Source organism: Pteronotus mesoamericanus, unplaced genomic scaffold, assembly GCF_021234165.1.
Source record: "Pteronotus mesoamericanus isolate MK-2021 breed Mesoamerican mustached bat unplaced genomic scaffold, CSHL_Meso_final contig_116, whole genome shotgun sequence".
Lineage (NCBI taxonomy): Eukaryota > Metazoa > Chordata > Mammalia > Chiroptera > Mormoopidae > Pteronotus > Pteronotus mesoamericanus.
Genome location: NW_026555027.1, coordinates 2,530,029 through 2,554,117, shown reverse-complemented (window position 1 = coordinate 2,554,117; position 24,089 = coordinate 2,530,029). Strand labels below are relative to the sequence as shown.

Below are 24,089 nucleotides of genomic sequence, written 5' to 3'. Positions count from 1 at the left end.
TGCTTTTTACCGAAAATTATTTAAAATAGGTGTCTTAATTTTTGTTTCTACATATTTTAATAGATTTAATATGGACCATTATAAAAATATAAAGTATTACAAACATAATCCTCAATTTGTGGACTTACGTCAAGTATATTTAAAATCCGGTGTACACAGAAAAATAAACCTGTTTAAAAATGTAAGCTGATACACTTTTTATAGGGCATATCAGCCTATGTTTTTAAATAGGTTTATTTTTACTTAAAAGTTTTATGTAGCACTTCTTTAAAAAAGGAAAGTTGAAAGTAGAGCATATAATTTTGAAGTTAGATGGCATTCATTCTTGGAAATAGCATGATAAGTGGTATATATTTTAATTTATAATTTTATTTTTATAAGGTGGTCAGTTATTTTATTTTCTTTGTGCAAGTATCTTTACAGTCAATAACAATTTCATTAAGTAATGGACTAGGTGTTCCATTTAACCTTGACCAATGCCTGAGAGACTACGTGGGCCTTGAATAGCATCCATTCTACCATTTTCTTAGTGTCAAGAACTGAGTATTTTGGGAGTTTGCAAAACAAATAATATTTTCTCAATGGTCTTGCTACTTTTGTAAAAACGCTTCTCTTTCTTCCCTTTGTAATTGCGAGGATATTTTTGTCCCCGCCTGGCTCTTTATTGGACCAAGTCAAGATTCCTTTTTTCTACCAACCAGGCCAATTTTAACCTAAAATTTGGGGGAACTATTTAGGATGATCTGACTGAAAGTAGTGGCGTTGTTATGTATATAATATTTGCTTTAGTACAGTTATCTTCCCAGGGCTTTGATATCGGGGTACGTGGTATGAGGTCCATGACTGTTCATCTGGGGGACACCCCATGTTTTAAGATGCAGAGGGCAGAGATGACCGTGGCCTCCAGAATTACAAGAGATGTCTTGAAATCCAAGTGTTGCTGTTTCAATATTCCGTTTCTCAAAACAGCAACTCCAGTAGCTCCAGTCTGAGCAGCAGCAGAGATTTTATTATTTCATAATAATGGATACTGATTCTCCCAAGCAGTAGCTGGGAAAACCCACCTAGTAAGCGGATAAGGCAAGGTTTTGTTGCTGTGTAATGGAATCCAGAAGCACGGAGCAGGTGGGGCCGATCGAGTGTCACTGGGGGAGATTTCAGAGAGGAAGCGGGTTGAGCTTTATTTCCTTCGCGAAGCCTGCGCAGCAGGAGCAGCGCCGTCTCACAGAACCAGCTGTGCCTGGGTGCCCTGAGCCACGGGTGACCACAGGGTGTGACGTCACGGTGGCCGGATCGGCCAGGGTACGCGCTGGAAAAATGGGGTCGTGAGGTGGACTAGGGACAGCGGGCGATGCCGTTGAGGCGGCCGTGAAAGCCAGGCGGAAGAGGCGAGGTTCCTGTCGCGGGGACACAGAGCCGCTGCGGCCGGGCCCAGGTTCTCCCCTCTCCCCGCAAACGCCGGCACGCGCAGGCCCTTCCGTCCGAGGCTAGAATTCAGTTACTCACCTGACGTAGCTTATGCTGCTTTACAGACTCTGTTGTTACATGCTGCATGCATGATTATATATGTCTTGAATGTCTAGTCATTTCTTTTAGTTCCAGAATTTGGTTATCATATTCTAGAAAGCCCTAATCATTGCCAGACTGCTCAGTGAAAACCGCTCATACGGCTTCATGAGGTCCTCCAAGGCTCAGCCTGCAGGCTGGTTTCCCGGCGGCGGCGCCGTTACAGGTGCCCTGGACCCCGGCTCAGAAGGAGCCCTCGCTTGGTGTAATGCTCTGCTGTCACCATCTTGGCATTTTAATAATCTCTGGACAAGGACCCTACAGTTCCTTTTTGCACTGGGCTCTGCAAGTTATGCGGACAATTTTATCAGCAGGTGCTTAGTAACTGTCGATCCTAAACGAAAGGATATAGGATTCTAGCTTTAGGGGAAAATCTAATGTTAGCAGCTCAATAGAAAACCATGATGTAATGCACTCATGTAATGGGTGAGAGAAACGGTTTTTGGAGTTGGTGGCATGGGGTTTGTCCCAGCTCCGGCCCAGCTGGCACTGTCAGGCTCAGTTTCCTCACTCCTAAAGTAAATGTGGTGATAGTGCTTTTGCCAAGACATATGTACAAGAATGTTAACAGGATAATTTGTAAAAGCCCCAAACTGAGCACAATCAAATGTCTCTCTCAATGGAATACTATATAGCAATGAGAATGAATGAACTACAACTGCCAGCGACAACATGGGTGAAACAAGCAATATTGAGAAAAAGGACGAAAACATGAAAGGAATATAATTTCATTTGTATAAAGTCGAACAGATGAGACTAACCTGTGCTGTGAACAGGGGTACTGAGTGTTCTTACAGGGGGAGGTAGTGACCAGAAGGGGAATGAAAGCTTCTGGGGCCCTCCTGGCAGGCTTCCTGCTCTGACAGCCGCAGTCACTTTATCATGTTCCGCGAGCTTCGCCATGTAGGATCTGGGCACTTTTCTGTGCGCTGTATCCTTCTATAAAATTTATAGTAAGAAAACAGCCCAGCCCCGGCCAGGTGGCTCAGCCGGTCGGAGCCTCAGCCCACACACCAAACGGCTGTGGGATCCATCCCGGTTGGGGCGCACAGGGGAGGCAACAGATCGGTCTTTCTCTTTCTCCCTCCCTCTCTTTCTAAAACCAATGAACACACATCCTCAGGTGGGGATTTAAAAAATAGTCTGAAAAAAAAAAAGAAAGAAAATAGTCTTGCCGTACAACCACTATGAAAATTAAACAACAGTGGAATCCTTAGCAGTGCTTCAAGAGGGCCACAGGCTACAGGTGTACGTACTTCCATTAAATGGTTGTAAGCTGTTACGGAAGACTAGGGGCATAGTTTCGGAAAGTGTCTTGATGGTCCAGTTTTTCCTTTTTAATGGTATTTTTTAAGACTTTGAATGCTTTTTGGGGAGGGGGTAAGATTTTATTTATTTAGTTTTAGAGGGGAAGGGACAGAGAAAGAGAGGGAAATATCGATGTGAGAGAGAAACATTAATCGGTTGCCTCTAGCGCACACCTGCTGGGGACCTGGCCCGCAGCCCAGGCCTGTGCCCTGCCCCGGGAGAAGACCTGGCAACCTTCTGCTTTGTGCAACAATGCCCAGCCCACTGAGCCACATTGGTCAGGGCACAGCTTTGAACACCTTTTAAAAGGCACCTTTGGTGATTGTAATGGAGCTCTCTGGCCCCCTGAATTTTTCCCCCCAAGTACACTGAGTAGTTTTTATTGAAGAGCAAAGTGAAATTAAGCACACGCTCGCCCTTACATGACAAGTTGAACTGCAAACCTGTGCTCCGTTAAGACGTGTACCGGAGACGATGGCATATCCTCTTTCAGGAACTATTATCTACATTTATTTGTTGGAAAACTACATTTATAGTTACCATTTTATCCTTTGCAGCACTGTTTTTTAGTTTTTTCTTTCTTTTGGTCTGGAAGATGTTTTGTTAGTTTATTTAATGTATTTTTTTATTTTGTTTTAGGTGACTATGAAAGGCTTGTATTTTCAACAGAATTCTACAAATGAAGAAATAACATTTGTATTTCAAGAAAGGGTAAGAAGAATTGTTTAATCATTAAACGAAACAAGATAAGCGTATTTACCCAGGTTTACATGGTGTGTTAGTGGAACTTAAACACTACAAATGCTTTTCTTTCAATGCTAAGCGACAGTGGCGGTTCCTGCTGAAGGACTGCTGTATTTTTAAAAGAGTTGCTACCAAAAAGTTTTTACTTCCCGGGTGTGGTGGTATAAAAGTACCAGGAAAACAGAACAACCTTTATAGTCTTATATGTTGCAAAATTAACTCACCTTATTTGGAATACCACACTAAAGTGAATTTCTAGACAGTGGCCATATTTCAGAACGTACACTTTCTCAAACTGTGAAATGAGAGGTGGAAAAACATTGTTTCCCACACTAATTTCTGAGCTTTGCAAAGTTACCTCATTCACTAAGCTTTAAATGGTTTGCAGTTTTTTACCACTTCAAGTGTAGATAGTGGAATTTTCATGTATTGGTAGTGGTTTGAAAGGTTTGTGGCAAGCCCAGATCATCCCAGTGGCAGAAGCTGAGCTGCGTGAGGTTTGACCCCGGACCTAAATGCTTCTGGACTTAGTGGAGGTAACGCAGGAATACTGGGCTGTGCTTATGACCCAGAAATTCTTCTCGCACTATGAAATAGGCAACTAGCACTTAGTTTTCACCCCTATAGTTAGCTCGAAGATTTATGGCCTGTTTACTTTTAATTATATACGAAAATTTTCACAGCATAAAGACATAATTTCAAAGGAATGTATAATATTTTGTTATTATTTGCTTCTAGGAAAATCTCCCTATTACGGAGGACAACTATGTGAAAATCCAAGTTAAAGCTTGTGCTCTGAGCCACGTAAATACAAAGGTATTGGTGCTTTTATTTTGGCCAAAAGTTAAATGAGAGTTTCATAGTATATTTAGTTTACAGATATATTATAACAATAACTTCGCTGGACTTCATTAATTTCTTTGACTTCTGAGTGCCAAGAAATTTATGATCATTCTTAGAATAGCTAGGAAAAAAGCTTAATGTGAATTTGTACATTTCCATATTAAATTGTTACTCTAATTGAAGTTATCATTTTATATTATTACATGAAAATACCTTACAAACTCCTTTCCACTGTGAGAGGCTGGGAATTTATAATTACTAAGGCCTATAATCAAAGAGAAAATACCATTATAAATATGGTAAAAATATAAAAACCTAATCAGCTAACTTATTAACTGTCTGTCCCATGGATATTTCCAGTTAATGTCTTTAGACAGAGGGTACACCCCTCTTGTCATTTCCCTTTGTCTTTCTCCCCCACGCCGACCCCCCACCTCACTCAGCCCCACAGTCACCTTCTGTCACTGAACGTTTTCGAACGGTCAGCTGTGGTTCAATGTGCCCTGATACATATAGCAGGTGCATTTGCTCCGTTTTGTAAAAATTGATAACATAGTTTTACTGGACACTGAAGTCATTGGATTATTGTCACCATAATTTCTAGGAGTCAAAGTGAAAGTTTTCTGCAGTGAAGTCCCATTAAAGAAATTACAGAACAGAGCTCTGGGCTCCCTTTGGGCAGCTCTGTGAGGCGAGCAGGCCTTGAGGAGTGAGCCAGCGAGGCGCGTCCAGCCCTCCGCCGGGAACGGCGGTCCTCCTCCTTGTCACCAGGGTCTGAGCTCAGCCCTTCCACGGTGTTCTCTTTAAAGCTATGAGAATTTCATCGCTTCTCGGCCTTTTGGCTAACAAGTGTAGTACCTGTTCTCATCATTTTAAAACTATGAAAAATTCATTAAAGTCCCATCCTAGGAACAAAAAAGAGACGAACAGGCTTCTAGCGCAACCTCTACTTAGCATTGTTGGGTATACTGGAGGCCCTAGATAGTGCAAAAAGCAAGAAAAAGGAATAAAAGATACGGCAAATGGAAAAGAAAGAGAAAAAAAATCCCGATGTAGAAAATTATCTCATGTCTATTAGAAAAAATAGTAAAGTCAGTTCAATGAAATACTGCACAACTATTAAACACAGCGGTCATGAAAACTGTGTGGTGACGTAAGAAAATGCGTGTGGTGCGTGAAGCAGGCCTGCAGAAGTGAGCGTAAAAGAAGTGACGTAAAGCACCCAGTATTTCTGTAAGAATGTCATTCTGTCGCCTTAGCAAAGTACAAGTTCCACATGGAAAGAGAGGCTTTCCAGCAATCAAGTAGTTCTAGGTCTAAATATTGAAAAATAAAAAGAATATACAAGAGAATTATTTAAATTTTTTTTACTAACTGTTCCTAAAATACTATGATACCAACAAATATGTTCCATGGCTCCGGTATTATTATAAAAGTATGAATTTGAAGTTATAGGGCAATTTTCCTCTGAATATCCATCACCTCTTCCCACCGCTTCTTAACCCAAGACTTGGGAGGAGCACTCGGGTGACTCTGAAGGGCGTGGGGACTGAGAGCCTTTTGCTCCCATTCGCCATGTGCCCCTCGCTCATCAGCACCCTCCCGGAACTCCCCTCACTGCACCCAGATGGGCTGCCTGGTGAGTTTGGGCCGTAGTTTCCCTTCGTGCTCGGCGGAGTGAAGGTGCCAAACGAAGCGCGTGCCTGGCGCTGTGGGTGATGACGCTCACACCCGAGTCCCGCAAATCAGTTCCTCAGCAGACTCCTGGTTTCTTACTCTGCAGAGAAACCCATTTTGTGAGCTTGCTCGCTTTGTCTTTATTCCAGAACCAAATCCTATTTGCTTTTTTTGTGGTTGACTTTTTCTCCCACTTTCTTCTTACATAAGCCAGGATTTACTTTTGACAGTAAACAGCCTTTGTCATGGTTTAGCTCCTAGCAGAAATGAAGGTGGAGAAGGAGTTCTTTCCTGTTGGAAGAGAAATTGCTGGAATTGTGTTAGATGGTAAGTTTTCAACTGTAAATATCTACATGTATATTACATGGTTTCTAACTGGGTGCTGGCACGTAAAGTCATACATACTTCTTCAAATACAGAATTTAATTATACAGAAATATTTTCCTTTTTTCAATTAAAAAGCAAACTGGAACTTAACTGGTGTTTTATAATGAGAGCTTCTTATGCTTTAGTAAGTACTTAGGGATTATGTATTGGAATCTGTGAGTGATCACAGTGAACAGAATGACCTGTGTTGTCCTTTCTATGATGTTTACAAAATAGCATAAATTCCTTGTGGAAGTTGGCTTTAGGGCAAAATTTACGTAATAATAACTGTACTCACATTAGATTTTATTTTATTTGTATTTACTTAGAGAGAGGGGATGGGAGGGAGAAAGAGGGGGAGAGAATCATGGATTCATCACCTCTCACGCACCCCTCGACCCGGCCCGGGCCCTGACCCGGAATCCAACCAGCGACCTTTCGCTCTGCAGGATGATGCTCAACTAACTGAGCTACGCCTGTCAGGGCTCACATTAAATTTTAAAGTTTGAGTAAAATTGAGCATTTACAAGTTAAGCAGTTTGCTCATCTAAAAATTGGTTCTGGGGAGAAATAACCTGTATGTAAGATTATATGATTGCCTTAAATTAAAAAAAAAATTGTCTTATTTAGTAAATAATGGTCTTAACATGCAGGACAAGCTAAGTACTTGAAATAATAACTTGTTTCTAACATATTCACTGCTAATCGGTAGTTCATGATTAATGGGTATATGGTTGCTCTTTCTGCATATGCAAATGAGAGTGTATATAATGGGTTAGAGACAATTTGAGTTTTGCCTATAATTTTAACCCGCAATATATTTGACCCTCTTTCTCAGTGTAATCTTCTAACATAGCTAATTCATAATTTCATAATTTCATTCCCTCTCCTTTCTTCTGCTCACACTGTAGGAAAATAAAAGAAAGAATTATAATAGCCAGAAGATGAGTAATCATTTATTCATTTATTCCATATTTAATGACCCCTTGCTAAGTGCTTGGTATATGGAGATAAATATGATAAACTCCCTGCCCTCAGAGCACCCGTAATCCCAGGGAAAGGCCGGCACACACGCCCAGGGTGGGTTATTGTGAGCGCTCTGAGGACGGGTGCCCGGCCCAGCAAGCAGGAAGTGGGGGCAGGAGGGTGCTTCTTGGAGTCAGCAGGGAAAAAAGGGGCCAGCAGGAGGGGATGCTCACTCAGCCAAGAGGGCGCCAGGGATAAAGGCACAGAAGCCAGTAATGCGATGTGTGTAAGAATTAAACGAAAGGAGAGAATTAGTTTGGAGGCAAGATACGTGGCCCAGAAAAAAATTTTGTCCAGAAAATTCTTCAAATGTAGAAGAATAAGAGATGGTGAACCAAATATTTTAAAGGTGATATGATTCCTCTCCCTGCCCGCCCGCCCCCCAGTGATGAGGCAGGAGGGTAGGCAAGGGCCGGACGGGACAGCCGCCTGGCCACAAGGGTTTTCCGGGAGGCTGGGGAGCGGCCCCAGAAGGGTGGACTGGGGGCGAGCCGCACTGTAGGTGGGAGGACCCTTCGGGTTGTAGACCAAGAGCAAGAGACAAGAGTCCCTAACGCAGGCTCTGGTGGCAAAGGTCAAGGAGACTGTTGTCAGCAAGAAACATTGAGGAAGCCAAGCCAGCAGGGCTTAATGATTGACTGGGAGAGGGGAATTACTGAGCAGGTGGAGCCGGAGACTGACAGGCCTTTGGCTACGGCACCGGCACCGCCCGCTGGTAAGGGGAGAGGGCTGATAAGGGCCGAGGTGGGGGTTCGGGTTGGGGGTTGCTGAGCCAGCAACAGCCTATAGCCGGGGAGGCAGCGCCTCGAGCCTGACCTCCGAGGCCGTGGCCTGTGCCGGAAGTGTGTGCATTTGAGGGTTGTCAGCATGCAGGTTGTGCATGAAACGACAGTTAATGAACTCACCGGGGAGGTAGCAGAAGTCAAGGAGAGGTGTAGGCATGGCACGGGACCCTGGGAATACCGCCATTTGAGGGGCAGGCAAGAGAAGTGAGGAGGAAGCCAAGGAAAAAGGATCAGAGGGACCCCAGGAAGAGGAGGGCCAGTAGCGGGCGGGAGAGAGAAAGGACGGCCACCAGCAGTCCCAGCTCCTGGAGGCACTGGCTCAGAAGGGACCCAGAGAAGCCAACAGGTGCGGGAGGGCCGGATGCAGGAGCCTCAGACCTGAGGCCCAGCTGAGGGCAGACATGCGCTCTGGGCCTGGGGGATGACAGGGCCAGCCAGGGCCACCCCAGGCTTCAGGCTCCTGCCCGCCTTCCCTGCCTCAGCTGCTTCCCCATATGTGCGGCTGGAGTCCCACAGCCATCTCGAGAATGCCACGCGGGTGACGCGGGACACCACACTGAGAGGCTGGACATAGCCATCTCTCAGGGACAGTGTTTTCCTCCCCTTTCCTCTCGTAACGATTTGAACAAAAATATTCTAAAGAATTCACTGATGGTGGAGGGTTTTTTTCTCCACATGTGCAGAGAAAATGAAACTATCATTTCTGTATAGTTCCAAAAAACTTCTTGGCACCAGTCTGAATTTATTTCCATAATCCCAAGTCAAGTAAGTTTGTATGTGACACCAGATTTTCCTGTTGTGTGTCTGAGATTCTGCAACTAAAATAATGGTACACAGTTCAGCCACACAAAGTGTGAGAAGCAACGCAGCGTAATCATAGGAGCTATGGAGTGGACTCTTTTCCTTCATTCCTTCATCCTCAGCTGAATAGAGACATTTTTCTCTGTGCTGTCAACAGGCATATGGCCCAGCTCTTGCAGAAAACACTGTAGAGGATCTACATTTGAACTGTTCTATACGACAGTCCTCATAAACCATCAAAGTGTCCTACAAATTCTTGGCCTTTTCTCTGAGTTAGTAACTTTTTATAAACCCATGGATCTTTTTATTTTAATAGTTAAATAAGAATTATATTTAATAACCTTATCATACTAATTATTACTTTTCTCTACTCTTTAGTTGGAAGTAAGGTGTCATTCTTTCAACCAGATGATGAAGTAGTTGGTAAGTTGTCTATTTGATTGTTGTCTCTTCTTTTTTTCTATACAATTATTAATGTTTGTGGTGACCTTGCTTCATATACAAGGACTTGCCTGATTTTTGGATTTGCTCTCCAATGTCCATTGATGAAGAAAATTGGGAGTTTGGTCTCAGGAGCAGAACATTTAAGACTTTTCAGTATTTGGCTCTAAAACAACGTTAGAGATACAAAGACGACCACAGTTGTCACCGTGCTTGGTACAACCCTTTGCGGACAGGGCCTCCGCTGCCCCGCGGCAGGCATGGCTCTGCAGGAGGTCCCTCGGCACCTCAACTTGACCTGTGCCGGCTTTTCCCCAGCTGCTCTCGTAAAACGGGAAATCTGCTGGGCGCATTTCATGTGCTGTTTTTTTAATCCATAACTGATACTGTTTTGTGCATATATATGTATATATTTATACTTATATCCTAGACAGTCACACAATACATGAGAAGTGTTACATTTCTTTGCGGAAAATATTCATAAGAAGGTATTCATGGAAATGTAGAAAATGTTTCACTTTATGGCATGCTTGAGGCGGTTCAGAATAGATTTGTAGGAGTGTTTTTATTAGCTTCTTAACAATATTGCCTTTGACTTGGGTGTTTTCTTGAAGGCTTCTTTTCCTGTCTTACCTTTTTTTATCTGACCAAAAGGTCAGTGACGCTGTGTTGCTCATGATTCTTGTAAGGGACTGAGAGTCAAGTCAGCCTGGTCAGCAGGCAGCGGGATTTCCCTGGGAGCCACCGGGGTCTCTCAGGGAACCGCACTGTGCGGCGGGGCGCTTGTCATGAGGAGCCTGGTGCCCACTTGGCTCCGTGGATCAGCCCTCGTCTTCGCCATCCCTCAGAGGTGAAGGAAAGGGGAGAAAAGGAAAGGAAAAGGCAGTACAGTCATCAGAAAATGAAACACCCGCCTCCCGTTCATCCTTCTGCAGCCTGGCTCCCCGCTGCACTAGCACAACCCCGCGGCGCAAAGTGCAGCCTGTTCCGTACCAGCGCCCCGTTAGCCCTGGCTTCACTCGCGGGGGGCCGCGTCCCTGACGTGTCGTGTTCTCACTCGCAGGGATTTTGCCCCTGGACTCCGAAGACCCCGGGCTCTGTGAGGTGGTCCGCGTGCACGAGCACTGCTTGGGTAAGTGGCGGCCGGCACGGCTCGCCTCGCGGGCAGGGGCGTGGCCCGGGGGCTGGGCCCGCGACCACCCCGGCTTCTGCTTCAATGTCGTAGAATTCCTAGTCTTGCTAAACGCTAGCGAGGCCTTTAGGTTTCATTTGCATAGCTCCTGTAAGAGGTCTGAAAAAGCACTTTCTCGCTCTGAAATTATATTCCTAATTAGAATTTTTTAATTTCTTATTCTTGGTTATGTATTGAAATTGGAAAGGTTATTTTACATTTTTTTAAATTAAAATGTCTAGACAATACATGTAGAGTCTGAGACAGCAAAGAATCAAGAACACTGGTCTTTGGTTTCTGTTGCTAATATCTTTTGACAAGTATTCAGTTTAACTGAAATGTTATATTTTAATTTTCCTTATGGTAATTTACTTGACTATTTAAAGCAAAATAAACACAGATACACACACACTTAATGAAGCCACAGTGAAAAGTGACTGCCTCTCCTCAGTAATCGAGGAAAAGTGAATTAAAACCACTTAGAGATGTCATTGTGCATCCCCAGGACTGACGAACTGCGAAAAGTCTGACCGCTCCCGGGGTTTGCATGGACGCGGGCCAACGGGGCTTTTTACACACCAGCAGTGTGAATTGCTGCACGCCCATTAGGAAATAATTTAGAATTATCCAATGAAGATAATGATATATACCCAGACCCTTGAATTCTACTGGTAGTTTTGTATCTCACAGACACTTGATAATAGACATGCACTAGAGTTCATAATAGCTTAGTTTGTAATTGTGAGCTAAAACTGGAAACAGTGCAAATGTTTATCACTTTTAACTGAAGACATTCCCAAATGGTAATTCAACTCAGCAGTGAAAATACACCAATAACAGCCAGTGTCGAGATGGATGAATCTCAAATACAGGGTAGGCAAAAGTAGGTGTGCAGTTGTTCATATGAAAAATAATACAATAATTAACAAATAATAATACAAGAATAAACTCAGTGTTTGCATACTTACAACTGCAAAACTACATTTGCCCCACCCTGTATTGAATGATGAAAGCAAGAATACATACAGTGTGATACCATTTATTTGTTAAGCATAGTTAAGCATAGCTTATTTAAGGATATAAAGAAAACATGGGGATTAAAAATCAGGGGAAGGCCACCTTTGTGGACAGAGGAGGGGGACGTGGCCAGGTGGTGCTGCGGCGTGCGGTGGCCTGCCAGCCAGCTCTTTCCTGCCCTGGGATTCTGGGCGTCTTCGCACCTTGTCTGGAGGCCCGCAAGTACTCTTTTGTGTTCTTGAACTTTTCCATTAAAATGTTTCCAGAGTTTTTTCTTAAATGATACAATCCCTAATCAGACCTTGGGGGACAGAAGGCCGATCTGGATTTTGGACTGTTAAAAACAGTAAATTCATATATTTGAGTCGATATGGTGACTTGAACTGGGTTAGCAAATCATTGGCATTTCATTCTGAAATTATAAATTGTGAATAATTTATACTTAAATCAGTGATGTTTACTATAAAATTTCCAAGTAATAACATAGTATTTTATTAAAAATTAATTTGAAAAGGTAGTTCTCCAGGAACCTGAGGCCTGTGCTGACTCACTCATGTTTTACAGCCAGCTACGGAGCCACATCCGCGTCTTTCCTTGAGAGACAAAGCTCGCTTGTAAATACCACGCAGTGAGCCTCTGCTCCGCGCTGTTTTGACATTATTCAATTTGAAAATTGAGGACCAGCACTGGGTCCTTTATGGGAAATTGTACAACTTCTTTTTTCCCCTCACCCGAGGACATTTTTTCATTGCTTTTAGAGAGAGGAAGAGAGAGAGGAACATCAATGTGAGAGACAAACATCGATTGGTTGCCTCCCATATGTACCCAGTCCGGGGATCAAACCTGCAACCTAGGTAATGTGCCCTGACCAGGAATCGAACTCACAACCTTTCAGTTAGGGGCTGACACTCCAGCCAATTGCTCCATACCAGCCAGGCAAACTCTACAAATTTTGACCCCAGAATTTCCTTGGGCTCTTGTTGCCCCTGTTCTTTTTAGCACCTCGTAAAAATATGAAGTCAACTAAAATCTGCAGTTTGGATTCCCAGGCTTAAATTTTTGCTAAATCCCCTAACTAAATTGTTATAGAAGCTTAAGTATCAAAGAAACAAACAAAAAGGACCCATTTCTTTAGGCATTCCTGAACACTGGAGTTATAAAATGGAACAGAAGGAGAAATGCAAAATAGAAAATCAAAGTTTTATAGCTATGAATTTAAGCTAAGATAAGCAAACCACCCAAATGGCTTTTATTTTCCTACAGATCAAGATGACTTTGGTCCAAAATTACACCAACACATATAGAGAAAATAATTCCAGATACTACTTGAAAAAGAACATACAGTAAAATGTTTCTTTAAAAGAAGTACTTTAAGGATGACCAGGAATAGTGTGTGACCATTAGGCAAGACCCTGGGTGCATTTACTTTGCCTTTAAACAAGGGTGCCAGACCACATCAGCTCTGAGCTCTGCTGCGGCCCTAACGTTTGTGGAAAGGAAATAACGTTCCGTGTGTCCCTGATGCTTTGAGGGCGGGAATATTTAGTGTGCCATCCTCTGTCCGAGTTCCTAGTAGTTCTTTGGTGATTCTTTTAGTGAAAGCTCAGCAGCACTCAGTCTCCTTCCTAGAGTCTGTCTCATCAAATGAAAGTGCTAGGTTTCAGACAAGTCCCCCCAAACTGTCTGATTGATCCTGTTCCAGAGCAGTAAGGATAGAGTGAAAAAGTTGAGTAATTCTTCCAACTCCTTTGTGCTTTCAGTTCTAAAGCCATTCTGTCAAACATAAAAGTAATTTTATTTTTCATTCCAAATCCGGCATACATTTCCAGCATTTTACCTTTGGACTTAAGGCAGAAAACTGAAATAATCTTTCTTGGGTTCTGATTTGCTATTATTATTGATCCATGCATGGCTCTCTACTTATACTTATTATTCTTATCTTATATTCTTGTGCTATTATTTATAAAAACTAATATAATAATATACATAATAACACAAAGATATAAGAATAAGTATAAATGGAGAGCCAAAAAAACCCTCATGAATAATACACATTAGTTTTTAATAACATAATAAACACAGACCACCTAACGCAAAAGCATGGGTCTTGACATTAAACCACACATAACAGTGAAGTTTCATAACTTTTGCCATCTTGAATGTAGTTTTATTACTGTTAGCATTTTTTAGGACTACTTGTTTGATTTTTTTTTTAATAAAAATATATGTAGTCCCAATCTTGTAATGGAACATATTCTCCAAAAGTTCCATATAAATAAATTGTATGTAAATTGAGCATACACTGTCAGGGAAGATGTGCTTTAGAATCAGACATTGAAACTTATTAGCTATGTGGCCTCAGACAAATTAGTAACAGTCAGGCACCACTTAAGACAGGGGGCGTGTATACCTCCTAAGAAGTGAGTCGTTAGGTGCGTTCGTTGTCTTGTGAACCTGGAGGCTCTTACACAGACCTGGACGGCGTAGCCCACTGCACCCCCGGGCTCTGCGGGGTGGCCTGTTGCCCCTGGGCCACGAGCCCGTGCGGCATGTGACTGTACAAAACAACACAGGCGTGAATCAGGCACAAGAGAACGCGGCGGCGCCCAGAGACGCAGTGAGCGCGAGGCTGGTGAGCGCGAGGCTGCCGCGCGCGAAGCCCGGCGGACTGTTCACGGCCGCCTGGCTGTGCGAGTCGGGAGAGTGCGCTCTGCGGTGACAGGGAAGCCAGAGCGAGTGCACACGCCGGGAGCAGCGACGTTTATTTTCGCTGTCCAGTTGTCCGTTATGGCGTACTCTACCTAATTGCACGTGCTGCACTTTTACACGACTGGCCGTGCAGGAGGTCCGTTCACAGCAGCCTCACCACAAACGCTGGAGTTACGGGTGTTAGGTAAAACGCGGGGCCGGCTCCGAGGTCACTAGGCCATGGGAATTTTTCGGCTCCAGTATAATCTTAGGGGATTATAGATCCCACCATTACCTGTGTGATCCATTGTCGACAGACATTGTTATGCAGCGCATGACTGTCCTGCCAAGTGTTTTCCTTTGTTAATGCCCCGCTTTTCTCCTAAGGGTTTCAACGTGCTCGGCTACCCACTAGATGGCGCTAGCTCGGTGGTAAAACCCGCGCGCGCTCGCCCTCCTCCCCTGGAGTCTGTTTCCCTTACAGCTGGTGAAGACGGTGGGGAGCGTTGTTAAACGTTGGCTTGAGGTTAAGTCAGCAAGGATTTCTTGTGCTGTGAAAAGGTCGCATTCAGTGTAAAACATAGAATCAAAACAAAAACTAAACAATTAAACATAAGAGCGGCTTGGTCAGATCACTACAGCTCTTTAAACTGTATGAGGAGGTTACGTTTCACTCCAAGTGCCGAGGGAAGGCACTGGGGACTGAGGCAGAGTGAGGATGTTTGTATTTTTAGGAGATCATTCTGATACTTCTCTATTTTTTTTCCATTTTCTTGTTTTAAAGATTTTATTTATTTATTTTTAGAGAGATGAGGGGGAGAGAGAGAGGGAAACATCAATGTGTGGTTGCCTCTCGCACACCCCCTATGGGGGCCTGGCCTGCAACCCAGGCATGTGACCTGACTGGGAATCGAACCCGCCACCGTTTGGTTTTCAGACCAGCACTCAACCCACTGAGCCACACCAGCCAGGGCTACTTTTCTGTTTTTCAAAGACACTGTTTGAAAGATTGAAAAGAGAAGTCATAAAGTTGAAATAATATTTATAATACATAAACAAGAACATAATTCATTTAGAATATATAAAAAATTCCTATACTCAATAAGAAAAAGATAACAAAATAGAAAAGTTGATAAAACACTCAAACAGTCGCTTCACAAAAGGATTTCCTGATAGCCAAGAAGCACAGAAAGATGCTCAACTTCGTCAGCAGTGAGGGAAAAGCAAGTTAAAATCACTGTAAGAAACCATCCCACACCACTGGGTTGGTAAGAATGTATAATAATACCAGGGATTGACAAGGATGTTGAAAGCAACAGGAGCTCTAATACGCCGCTGTGGGGGACAAAATGTACACAGGCACTTTGGGCATGTGCAGCAAAGTGGAAGGTAATGCCCTGGGACCTGCGGTTTTCATTCCAAGTTAAATATCCTAGAGAAAATGCACGCACCCATGCAACACTGTGTTTTCTACAAAAGCATTCTTGGCAGCCTTGTTTGTAACTGCCAAAAACTGGAAGCCACACAAATGTTCCTCGACTGGAGAATGGGTGATCATACGAAGGCATTTTCACATAGTGAAATGTTTATGGAATTGCCATAAGACAACAAAAATGAAGCACCTCATGTACAAAGAAGGCTGTCTCAAAAACAATGTTGAGTGTAAAAAGTAAGACGCTAAAGAATAGAATGCATATAGGTATGATTCCATTTAGATAAAGCTCAACAACAGGCAAAACTAAAGTACACTGTGTAGGGATGAATGCTTGAGTACTAAACTGGGGACAGCTGAGAAATTACATCGCAATGATGGTGAGCTGTAATGTCAATTATATCTCAACTTAAAAAAAAGAAAAAGAATGGTGGCGACCTCCGGAGGGAGGGACAAGACTGTTGGGTGAGTCTGTTGTGCAGGGGCGAGTATGGAGGCAGGGGTAGAGGCTGGGACCAGGGCCCTGAGGGGGTGGGGCCGAGGGGAATGGGCAGATCCAGGAGGCAAGACCAACGGGACTTGCTAACGGATTGTTTCCTGTTGTTCTTTGTGATAGTTCACAAGCCAGAAAAAGTTACGTGGACAGAAGCCGCCGGAACCGTTCGGGACGGAGTGCGGGCCTACACAGCCCTGCACCGCCTTTCTCATCTCGCTCCGGGAAAGTCGGTGCTGGTTATGGACGGAGCAAGTGTAGGTGCCCACGGTTTGTTCAGGGACAGACCACAGCGCGCTAAACTTAGGGAGCGGCCAGCATTTTCTAATTTTAACTTTTTGCCAGTAGCTTATTCTCTGATATTTTTTTTAACCGAACTTCTCTTTTGTTAAAATAGGCAGCTTTTAGCAATGAGAGAGTAAAGGCAGACTTAGTGTATTTAGTTTTGTCTCACATGCAGTCTGCCAGCACGTTAAAAAAGCAAACAGCTGCTTTCAGGCCCGCAGCAGGGCGACTGGCCCAGCCCCCGACGGCTTCCAAGCCGCCCCCCCCAGGATGCCCTACAGGCCACGTCGTGCCCACTCGCTGATGTCGGGGTGGTGTGCGCTTGTAGATAGACTGGACGACACAAAAACTGTGCCAATTTAAACACTTTACATGTATTAGCAAAAAAGTGATATGACACTACAAGCAAATAGATAAAAATATGACCTAAAAATGTTACAAAACCTGGAGTGAATCCATGGTTTTATTTTCTCTGCGGCTGTTGATGAAAGTGCTTTCCCGCTGCTTTTCTTTGAAAAAAGCCAAAACTGCGGCTTCAGCCCAAGACACGGCTCAAGCCAGCCCGCCTTCCTGGACAGGGCGCTGGCCTGCTGAGCGCGTCGAGCCTTCTAGGCGCCTGGCTCGGCCCGGCGCAGTAGCTGGACACGCATGGGCGCTGTGCAGGGAGCTCTGGCTGTGAGGCGACCAGGCCCTGCTGGCCGCTGCTCTTGCTCCAAGGCTACGTTGTCGAGTGCAGCCCACCGTCCTTTCAGTCACGGCTCGGCCCAACCAGTGCAAGCCAGCGGCACCCCTTCTGTGGAGTCAATCAAGTGTTTGATCCTACTGACCTTCCCCATGTTTCTTTTTTCTTTTTCTATCAGGTAACATTTAAAAATATACCGAAGTAACACTGAAGTATTACACTGCATTAAGCAACCTCTATAATAAGTTAGATGTGGCCTCTGCCCTCTGTTGGTAAACCTGCTGTGTGTTTTCCCCCGTACAGACACTTGGTACAATCGCAATTCAGTTAGCACTGCACCGAGGAGCCAGGGTGATCTCCACCGCCCGCAGCCTGGAGGACAAGCGGCACCTGGAGAGGCTCCAGCCTCCTGTAGGTGGGTAGCAGCGCTCCGCACAGGCAGGAAACAGAATTTGAAGGCGTAGCGCCTTAAGAATTGTGCTTATGAAACAAAGCACAAATCCCAACTGAGAGTCATTTTTAAAATGCACTTAGTATCTGTGCTAAGTCTAAGCTTACCTAGATAATAGTTTTAATTACTAGTTTTGTTTTTCTAAACCTACATTTTTCAATGTTTTTTCTTCTCTGCCCCATTGTTATCAACTTAGCCAAGTTTGAATCAGGTGAACTTTGAAACAGTTTAGAAAAGCCTGGTGCCTCTTTGGTTTTAGTCAATAAATCGATATATTTTTGCATCACTTTGTGTGTTTCTCAACCTGTTTTACCCAGTGATCCCCCTGTAAAGTTGCCCGGTCCCCATGGTGTGGTGGGAAGGGAGCCGAGGCCCTTCCAGGGGAACACAGCTCAGATCCTCCTCATGCTGAATGGGGCGTGGTGGAGACGCGGGAGCCCTTGAAAAGACTGACTGTATCTAGACAACAAACAATGGAGAAAGAAAATAGGTCGAAAAAGGAAAGGAGGAAGCTAAGGATGCACTGGAAGAGACTGGAGTTACAGAATTAGCAGCGTTTAATAGACGGAAGGAGGATGAGCAGAGTGTTGTGGGCGGGCGGGCCACTAAGCCGTGTTTGTTGAGTGTCAATACGGATGCTGCCACTGTAAGTCCCTAACAGGCCTGGCACGGACTGGAAGCAGCGTCTTGGAGAGCTGGACCAGCTTTTCCAAGGGTATACACCAAGGAGAAGGGCTTGAAGCCGGGCCGGTCCCACACTGAAGCTCCTGTTGTGTCCGTTGTTACATTGTGCTGCTGGCAGAGATGATAAGGAAATGGAAGGAAGGTTAAGGCTGGGGCTGGAGGAGGAGGAAAACAGGAAAAAAAAGAAAAAAAGAGGTGAAAAATAGGAAGGAAAAACAGCACACATGGTATTATTGAAGAGAAAGGCTTGTTAATAGTGAATCCTGCCCCTCCTGGGCGCTTGCTTCAAGTCCCCTTTCTTGTGTCCTCCCCACTGCGACCCACATCCTCCATCCCTCAAGTCTTAGGTCACCATTGGACCACATCATGAATCCAAGCAGCTGTGAGAGGAAGTCTCTTTAGGGACAAGGTGGTAAAAGACACAAAAATGAAATATAAGCCTTTCTTCATTTGCCAGTTCCAATTTGGAGAGTTTTAATTCTCTCATTGGCTTATGCTATTAATATAATACTTTAACCAATTAAAATTAGTTTAATTTGCCCTGGCTGGTGTGTCTCAGTGGATTGAGCACTTGCCTGCAAACCAAAGGGTCGCTGGTTCTATTCCCAGTCAGAGCCCACGCTTGGGTTGTGGGCCACGTCCCCAGTAGGGGGCACATGAGAGGCAACCACACATGGATGTTTCATTCCCTCTCTTTCTCCCTCCCTTTCCCTCTCTCTATAAATAAATAAAATCTTTTTTGAAAAAAATTAGTTTAATTTCCATTCACTGTACTAAAAACAATCATTTATTTTTCCTTACCTTCAAGATTTTTCTTTGTTTTGGGGAGCAAGTAAGGGAGGTACAGGAGATTTCTGTGATCGAGAAAGTATAAAACAGCCTCCAATAGAGAAGTATCACATCCCACAAATACATTTTTGTACTTTTTAGCTCTAAACTCTATTAAATCTGAACATACTTTAAAAATTACTCAGTCTTTCACCATGTCTTATATTTATGCTACCTCTATGGTTTATGGATTCTCAGTTCTGGCCTTAGGGTCTTAGCGACAGTGAGCAGTCTTCTGTGTACAAAGGCCAGCCTGGGAACACATCATCCACCAAATGCTCCTGTTTTCTTTTATTGAGTATGTTTTCAATACCACTCCCTTCATTTAAATTGATCCTTACCCATATTGGGTTAGATGAAAAAAAGTATCATTTGGATTCAGTAGTGATTGGAACCACTTAATTCATTTCAGAAAACTTTATTTGCCTTCTCTTTTCTGATCTGTCTGTTGTTGACCATGTAGAGAGCAACGCAGTTGTCTGACTCCCTGTCCTTCACAGCCCGAGTGGTTGATGTGTCTCACGCGAAAGCCCGTGTGGCTGAGAGCTGCTTAGAAGAAACTGGTGACCTGGGAGTAGACATTGTCCTGGATGCTGGAGGTAGGCACTTGACCAAATCAGCAGTTTGGGTAATGTTAGTGTGATGGCTGAATTTTACAAAAAAATTTGAAGTGTGTGTGTGTGTATTGGGGTGGGCAAAAGGAGGTTTATAGAAGAAAATAATACAAATAAATAGTATAGTAATTAATAAATAATAATACAAAAATAAACTCTGTTTTGAATATTTACAACTATAGACCTACTTTTGCCTACCCCTGTATATATCCAGGAAATAGTTTTTAACATATTTCTTAAAATGATGTTATTCATGTTTAGTGTTTTTTTTTTAACTTTTATATTTAAATTGGTGCTTCTTCATTTTATTCCCATTGTAAACTCTGTCTGGAAGGGAAGACATGCTTATCTTCTAAAATACAGGCATTGGAGTTTAAGGGTCCCTACGAGAGTTTACAAACATGATCTCATCCATGGTTCCCACGTGATACACTGCAGTTCAAGTCTCAGGCAGATTCTTCTTCAGTCAGTTTTGCTACATGCAGCCCTCTGTTGGGTGGTCGACTTCTGCAGCCTGTTTGGAAAACGCACAGATTCTGTTCAATTTTCACTTTTCCTTGAACTTTGGTTGAAACAAGTATCTGTTTAGCACCTAAGCTGTACACATTCAGGTGACGTCATCTCACCTGGAGGGCAGGTGTGACGGGCCCGCAACAGCGTTTTACTCACACTTGCCACACTTCGCCCGTCATGGGAGTCACCGGTGACCACAGCTACGTGTGGCCATCACGTGGATTTCTTTTTAACCAGTACTTTCAGGGTTTGAAATGAACTCACGAATGTACACTTCATTAACTTTTCAAGTGGACATTTCAATAGTTATGTCAAAGTATGACTCTCTTGAGCCTATGAGTTCCTTAATCAGAAGCCAGCTTTTCCCGAAGCATTAAGCCACTGGTGTTAAGGTTATAACTATCAGACTTAATTATATGTTGTGTTGCCTCAGCTAATTTTCAAATGAAAACAGACTTTTTATCTTTAGTTATTTCGTTTATAGTTAAGTCTGGAATAAATTTTATGACCATTTTAATGCAAAAAGTATATTTTAAGGTGTCTGAATACATTGTGTTGACTTTTTCTAAGGAAAAGGATCCCTCATTCCTACATTAAAAAGTTAGGAGCCCTGGCAGGGTGCTCGGTTGGTTGGAGCATCATCCCCTGCCCCAAAAGGCTATGGGCTCAGTTCCCGGTCAGGGCACAAGCCTAGGTTGCAGGCTTGGTCCCCAGTCAGGGAGCGCATGGAAGGCAACCAATTGATGTTTCTCTCACATCCATGTTACTCTCTCTCTCCCCCTCCCATCCCTTCTCTAAAGTCAATAAACATTTCCTCAGGATTTAAAAAAAAAAAAAAAAAGATTAAAAAAGTAAAGAGAACTTATTCAAAGAATAAATTTTCATCTGATGACTAAAATATCTGTCTCTTCTCTCCCTTTTTTAACACTGTCCCCTTGTAAGTGAGATTGTATAGTGAAGATGATGAACCAGCTGGGAAATCACAGATGCTGCCCCATAAACATGACATCCTCACTCTGCTCGGCGTTGGGGGCTGCTGGGTGACAACAGAGGAAAACCTGCAGGTACTCTCAGAAACAGCAAAGCATCTCAGTTAACAGAGAATAATGCCTAAATCTTTGGAGGGAAGATGTGGCTAAATTCTGAATTATACCCTTTTTTAAAGAAATGTAGCTTTTTTTTTTTTTACTTTAGCTACACATTAGCCAAAATGTTGAAAGAATGCCTACTAGAGGAGTTCATATAACTTTTATTTAGGGATCTGGATATAGTGACTTCTGAATTTAATAGTATTTCAAATAGGACTTTTTCTTAGAAACAAATATTGACATGTACTTAGCAAAATATTTCTATATTAAATCATCATGATTTCTTAATTATTCAAATTGGAATATACTATATATGTGTATATACATGCTGTCTCTCAAAATTACATTTCACAACACAATTGAAATTAAATACTTTTATCAGGGTTGATGTGCAAATACCATGATTCTCATGTGCCAGTCTTCATGATTTTCGACATCCTCATGAAAATGCCTGGCAAGTGGCAGCCAGGAATCTCTCTCTGATGTGCAAACACAGCTGTTCTATCACCAGGGTTCTAGTGTGGCCTTGCCTCTGGCCTTGCTATTTCATCATTTTGGACAATGAAGTGCAAAAGAAAACATGGTTTCCACATTGGTATTAATGTTTGTGCGCTGAGTATTTGTGATTTGCGCATCATCTGAGTAGCACAGGAGATTTTCCTGGCTGAAGACACCAGCCATCTTTCTCTGTTAGACTCAGCACTGACCAGCCTTTGTGCCTCTCTCCAAGCTGGACCCTCCTGATTGCCATTGCCTTTTCCTCAAGGGAGCAACGGTGGCTTTCCTTAACGACGAAGTCTGGAACCTGTCAAATGTACAACAAGGAAAATATCTTTATATCCTTTTTTTCTACTGACTTGAGTGTCTGCCTTGCAATTTAGCCACACTCTCATCATTAAGTTCTTTAATAATGGTAATAATAAATAATAGCAGCTAAGTTCTTTTATAATGGTAATAAATAATGGCAGCTACCTTTCATTGCTCATACTAAACAATGTTCCAAGTGCTTTGTAGATATTAATTTATTTAAACGTTAAAACCACCCTATGGGCTGTAGGCATTATTAGCATCATCATCCTTATTGCACAGGTGAAGGAACGGAAGCACAGAAAGGTACACACAGGCCCTGGGACACGGAGAACAAGCAGCAGGACAGGAATCCTGCCCAGGCAGCCCCGCTCGTTTCTGGACAGGAGATAAACTACTGGTTACACAGAAGACCTGTCCCATGTTTGGCCTGGCATTATAGAAACTCCACACTGCCCTGAGCGGCTGCATCCTCGCTCCTGTGACAGTGCCACTGTACAGAACCTCCCAGAATACGTGTCTCAGTTGAAGAGATTGGGGGGCATTTTTAAGATCATAGTGCTAGGAATTCTTCATCAAGTGAAGATGAGTTTGACCTTTTATTCTTTAAAGATTTTATTCATTTATTTCGAGAAAATGGAAGGGAAGGAGAGAGAGAGAGAGAGAAACATGTGCGAGATTTATAGGTTGCCTCTCACACACTCTCAACTGGGGACCTGGCCTGCAACCCAGGCATGTGCCCTGACTGGCAGTCGAACCTTTGACCTTCCAGTTGACAGACTGGCACTCAATCCACTGAGCCACATCAGCCAGGGCAAGTTTGATATTTGTAATTGGAAGTTATTTGGAGACAAAGCTGGTAAAGGAAGCCAAAATATTTGCATTTTAGTAAAAGTAATGAAAAGTTTTCTTAAGAATATGAAAGCAGTTCCAAAAGAAAGATCCAAGCCTCTTTAGAGCAAGTTCAACTTACACATAATCCTTTTATTTCTAAGATGACTGTTCTAAAGGCAGCTGCACTTGGTAAAGATATTAACAAATTGGATAAAAAAATAAATTCTCGTAACTTAATGCAGGGTACTTGTGTGTGAAGAGCGAGCTTTCCACCTTATTTTGCTGAAGCCCGTATTTTGCTTTGGTTGCATGTGTGGGTAGATGAGTGATGTGTACAAAGGGCAGCCTCCTCCATGAGCGGCAGCAGAAGATGCAGAGCCTTCAGCTAGGGTTTCATTAGTGTACTGCCTGTGGTGGCTTTTGAAGAGGATGTTTCAAAACCTGAAAATCCCTGAAATATAGCAAGTGTATGAGAAAGTATTTCTGATTAAACATTTCCTTATTAAATTTAGAAAATAAGCTTAATTTTTAACTTTCCAGAAGAAGTTACTGTTTTAATTTTAATTTAAAACAAAAATGTCCAATAACATTATAATCAAGAATACCATGACATATTAAGGGAACATCATTTATTAAAAGTAATAGCAGGTTGCCCTGGCCGGGTGGTCCAGTTGCCTGGAGCGTCGTCCCATACACCAAAAGGTTGTGGGTTCAATTGCCGGTCAGGGCACATGCCTAAGTCGCAGGTTTGATCCCTGGTGGGGGCACATACAGGAGGCAACTAGTCAAGGTCTCTCTCTCTCTCTCCCTCCACCCGCTTCATTCCTTCCTCTCTTACTAGGATTAACCAGTGTCTGCCTGGGAGAGGATTAAAGGGGGGAAAAAAAGCCACAGCATGTTTTCAATCTTACATGTCAGAAAATAGCCTGGCTGCTTTGCCTATGT

At 43.2% G+C, this 24,089-nt stretch overlaps 1 protein-coding gene across 1 annotated transcript in view; it reads left to right on the top strand.

Annotated features, from left to right (window-relative positions):
* CRYZL1 (crystallin zeta like 1) overlaps positions 1-24,089 on the top strand; it is a 30,625-nt gene that overhangs the window by 4,392 nt on the left and 2,144 nt on the right. The window contains exons 2-11 of the mRNA XM_054578047.1: positions 3,514-3,585; positions 4,357-4,434; positions 6,393-6,465; positions 9,495-9,539; positions 10,621-10,689; positions 16,482-16,615; positions 17,629-17,740; positions 19,789-19,887; positions 21,358-21,479; positions 22,234-22,339. Of these exons, the coding sequence (XP_054434022.1) occupies positions 3,520-3,585; positions 4,357-4,434; positions 6,393-6,465; positions 9,495-9,539; positions 10,621-10,689; positions 16,482-16,615; positions 17,629-17,740; positions 19,789-19,887; positions 21,358-21,479; positions 22,234-22,339 (904 nt within the window). The 5' untranslated portion in view covers positions 3,514-3,519. The remainder of the gene's footprint in view (positions 1-3,513; positions 3,586-4,356; positions 4,435-6,392; positions 6,466-9,494; positions 9,540-10,620; positions 10,690-16,481; positions 16,616-17,628; positions 17,741-19,788; positions 19,888-21,357; positions 21,480-22,233; positions 22,340-24,089) is intronic.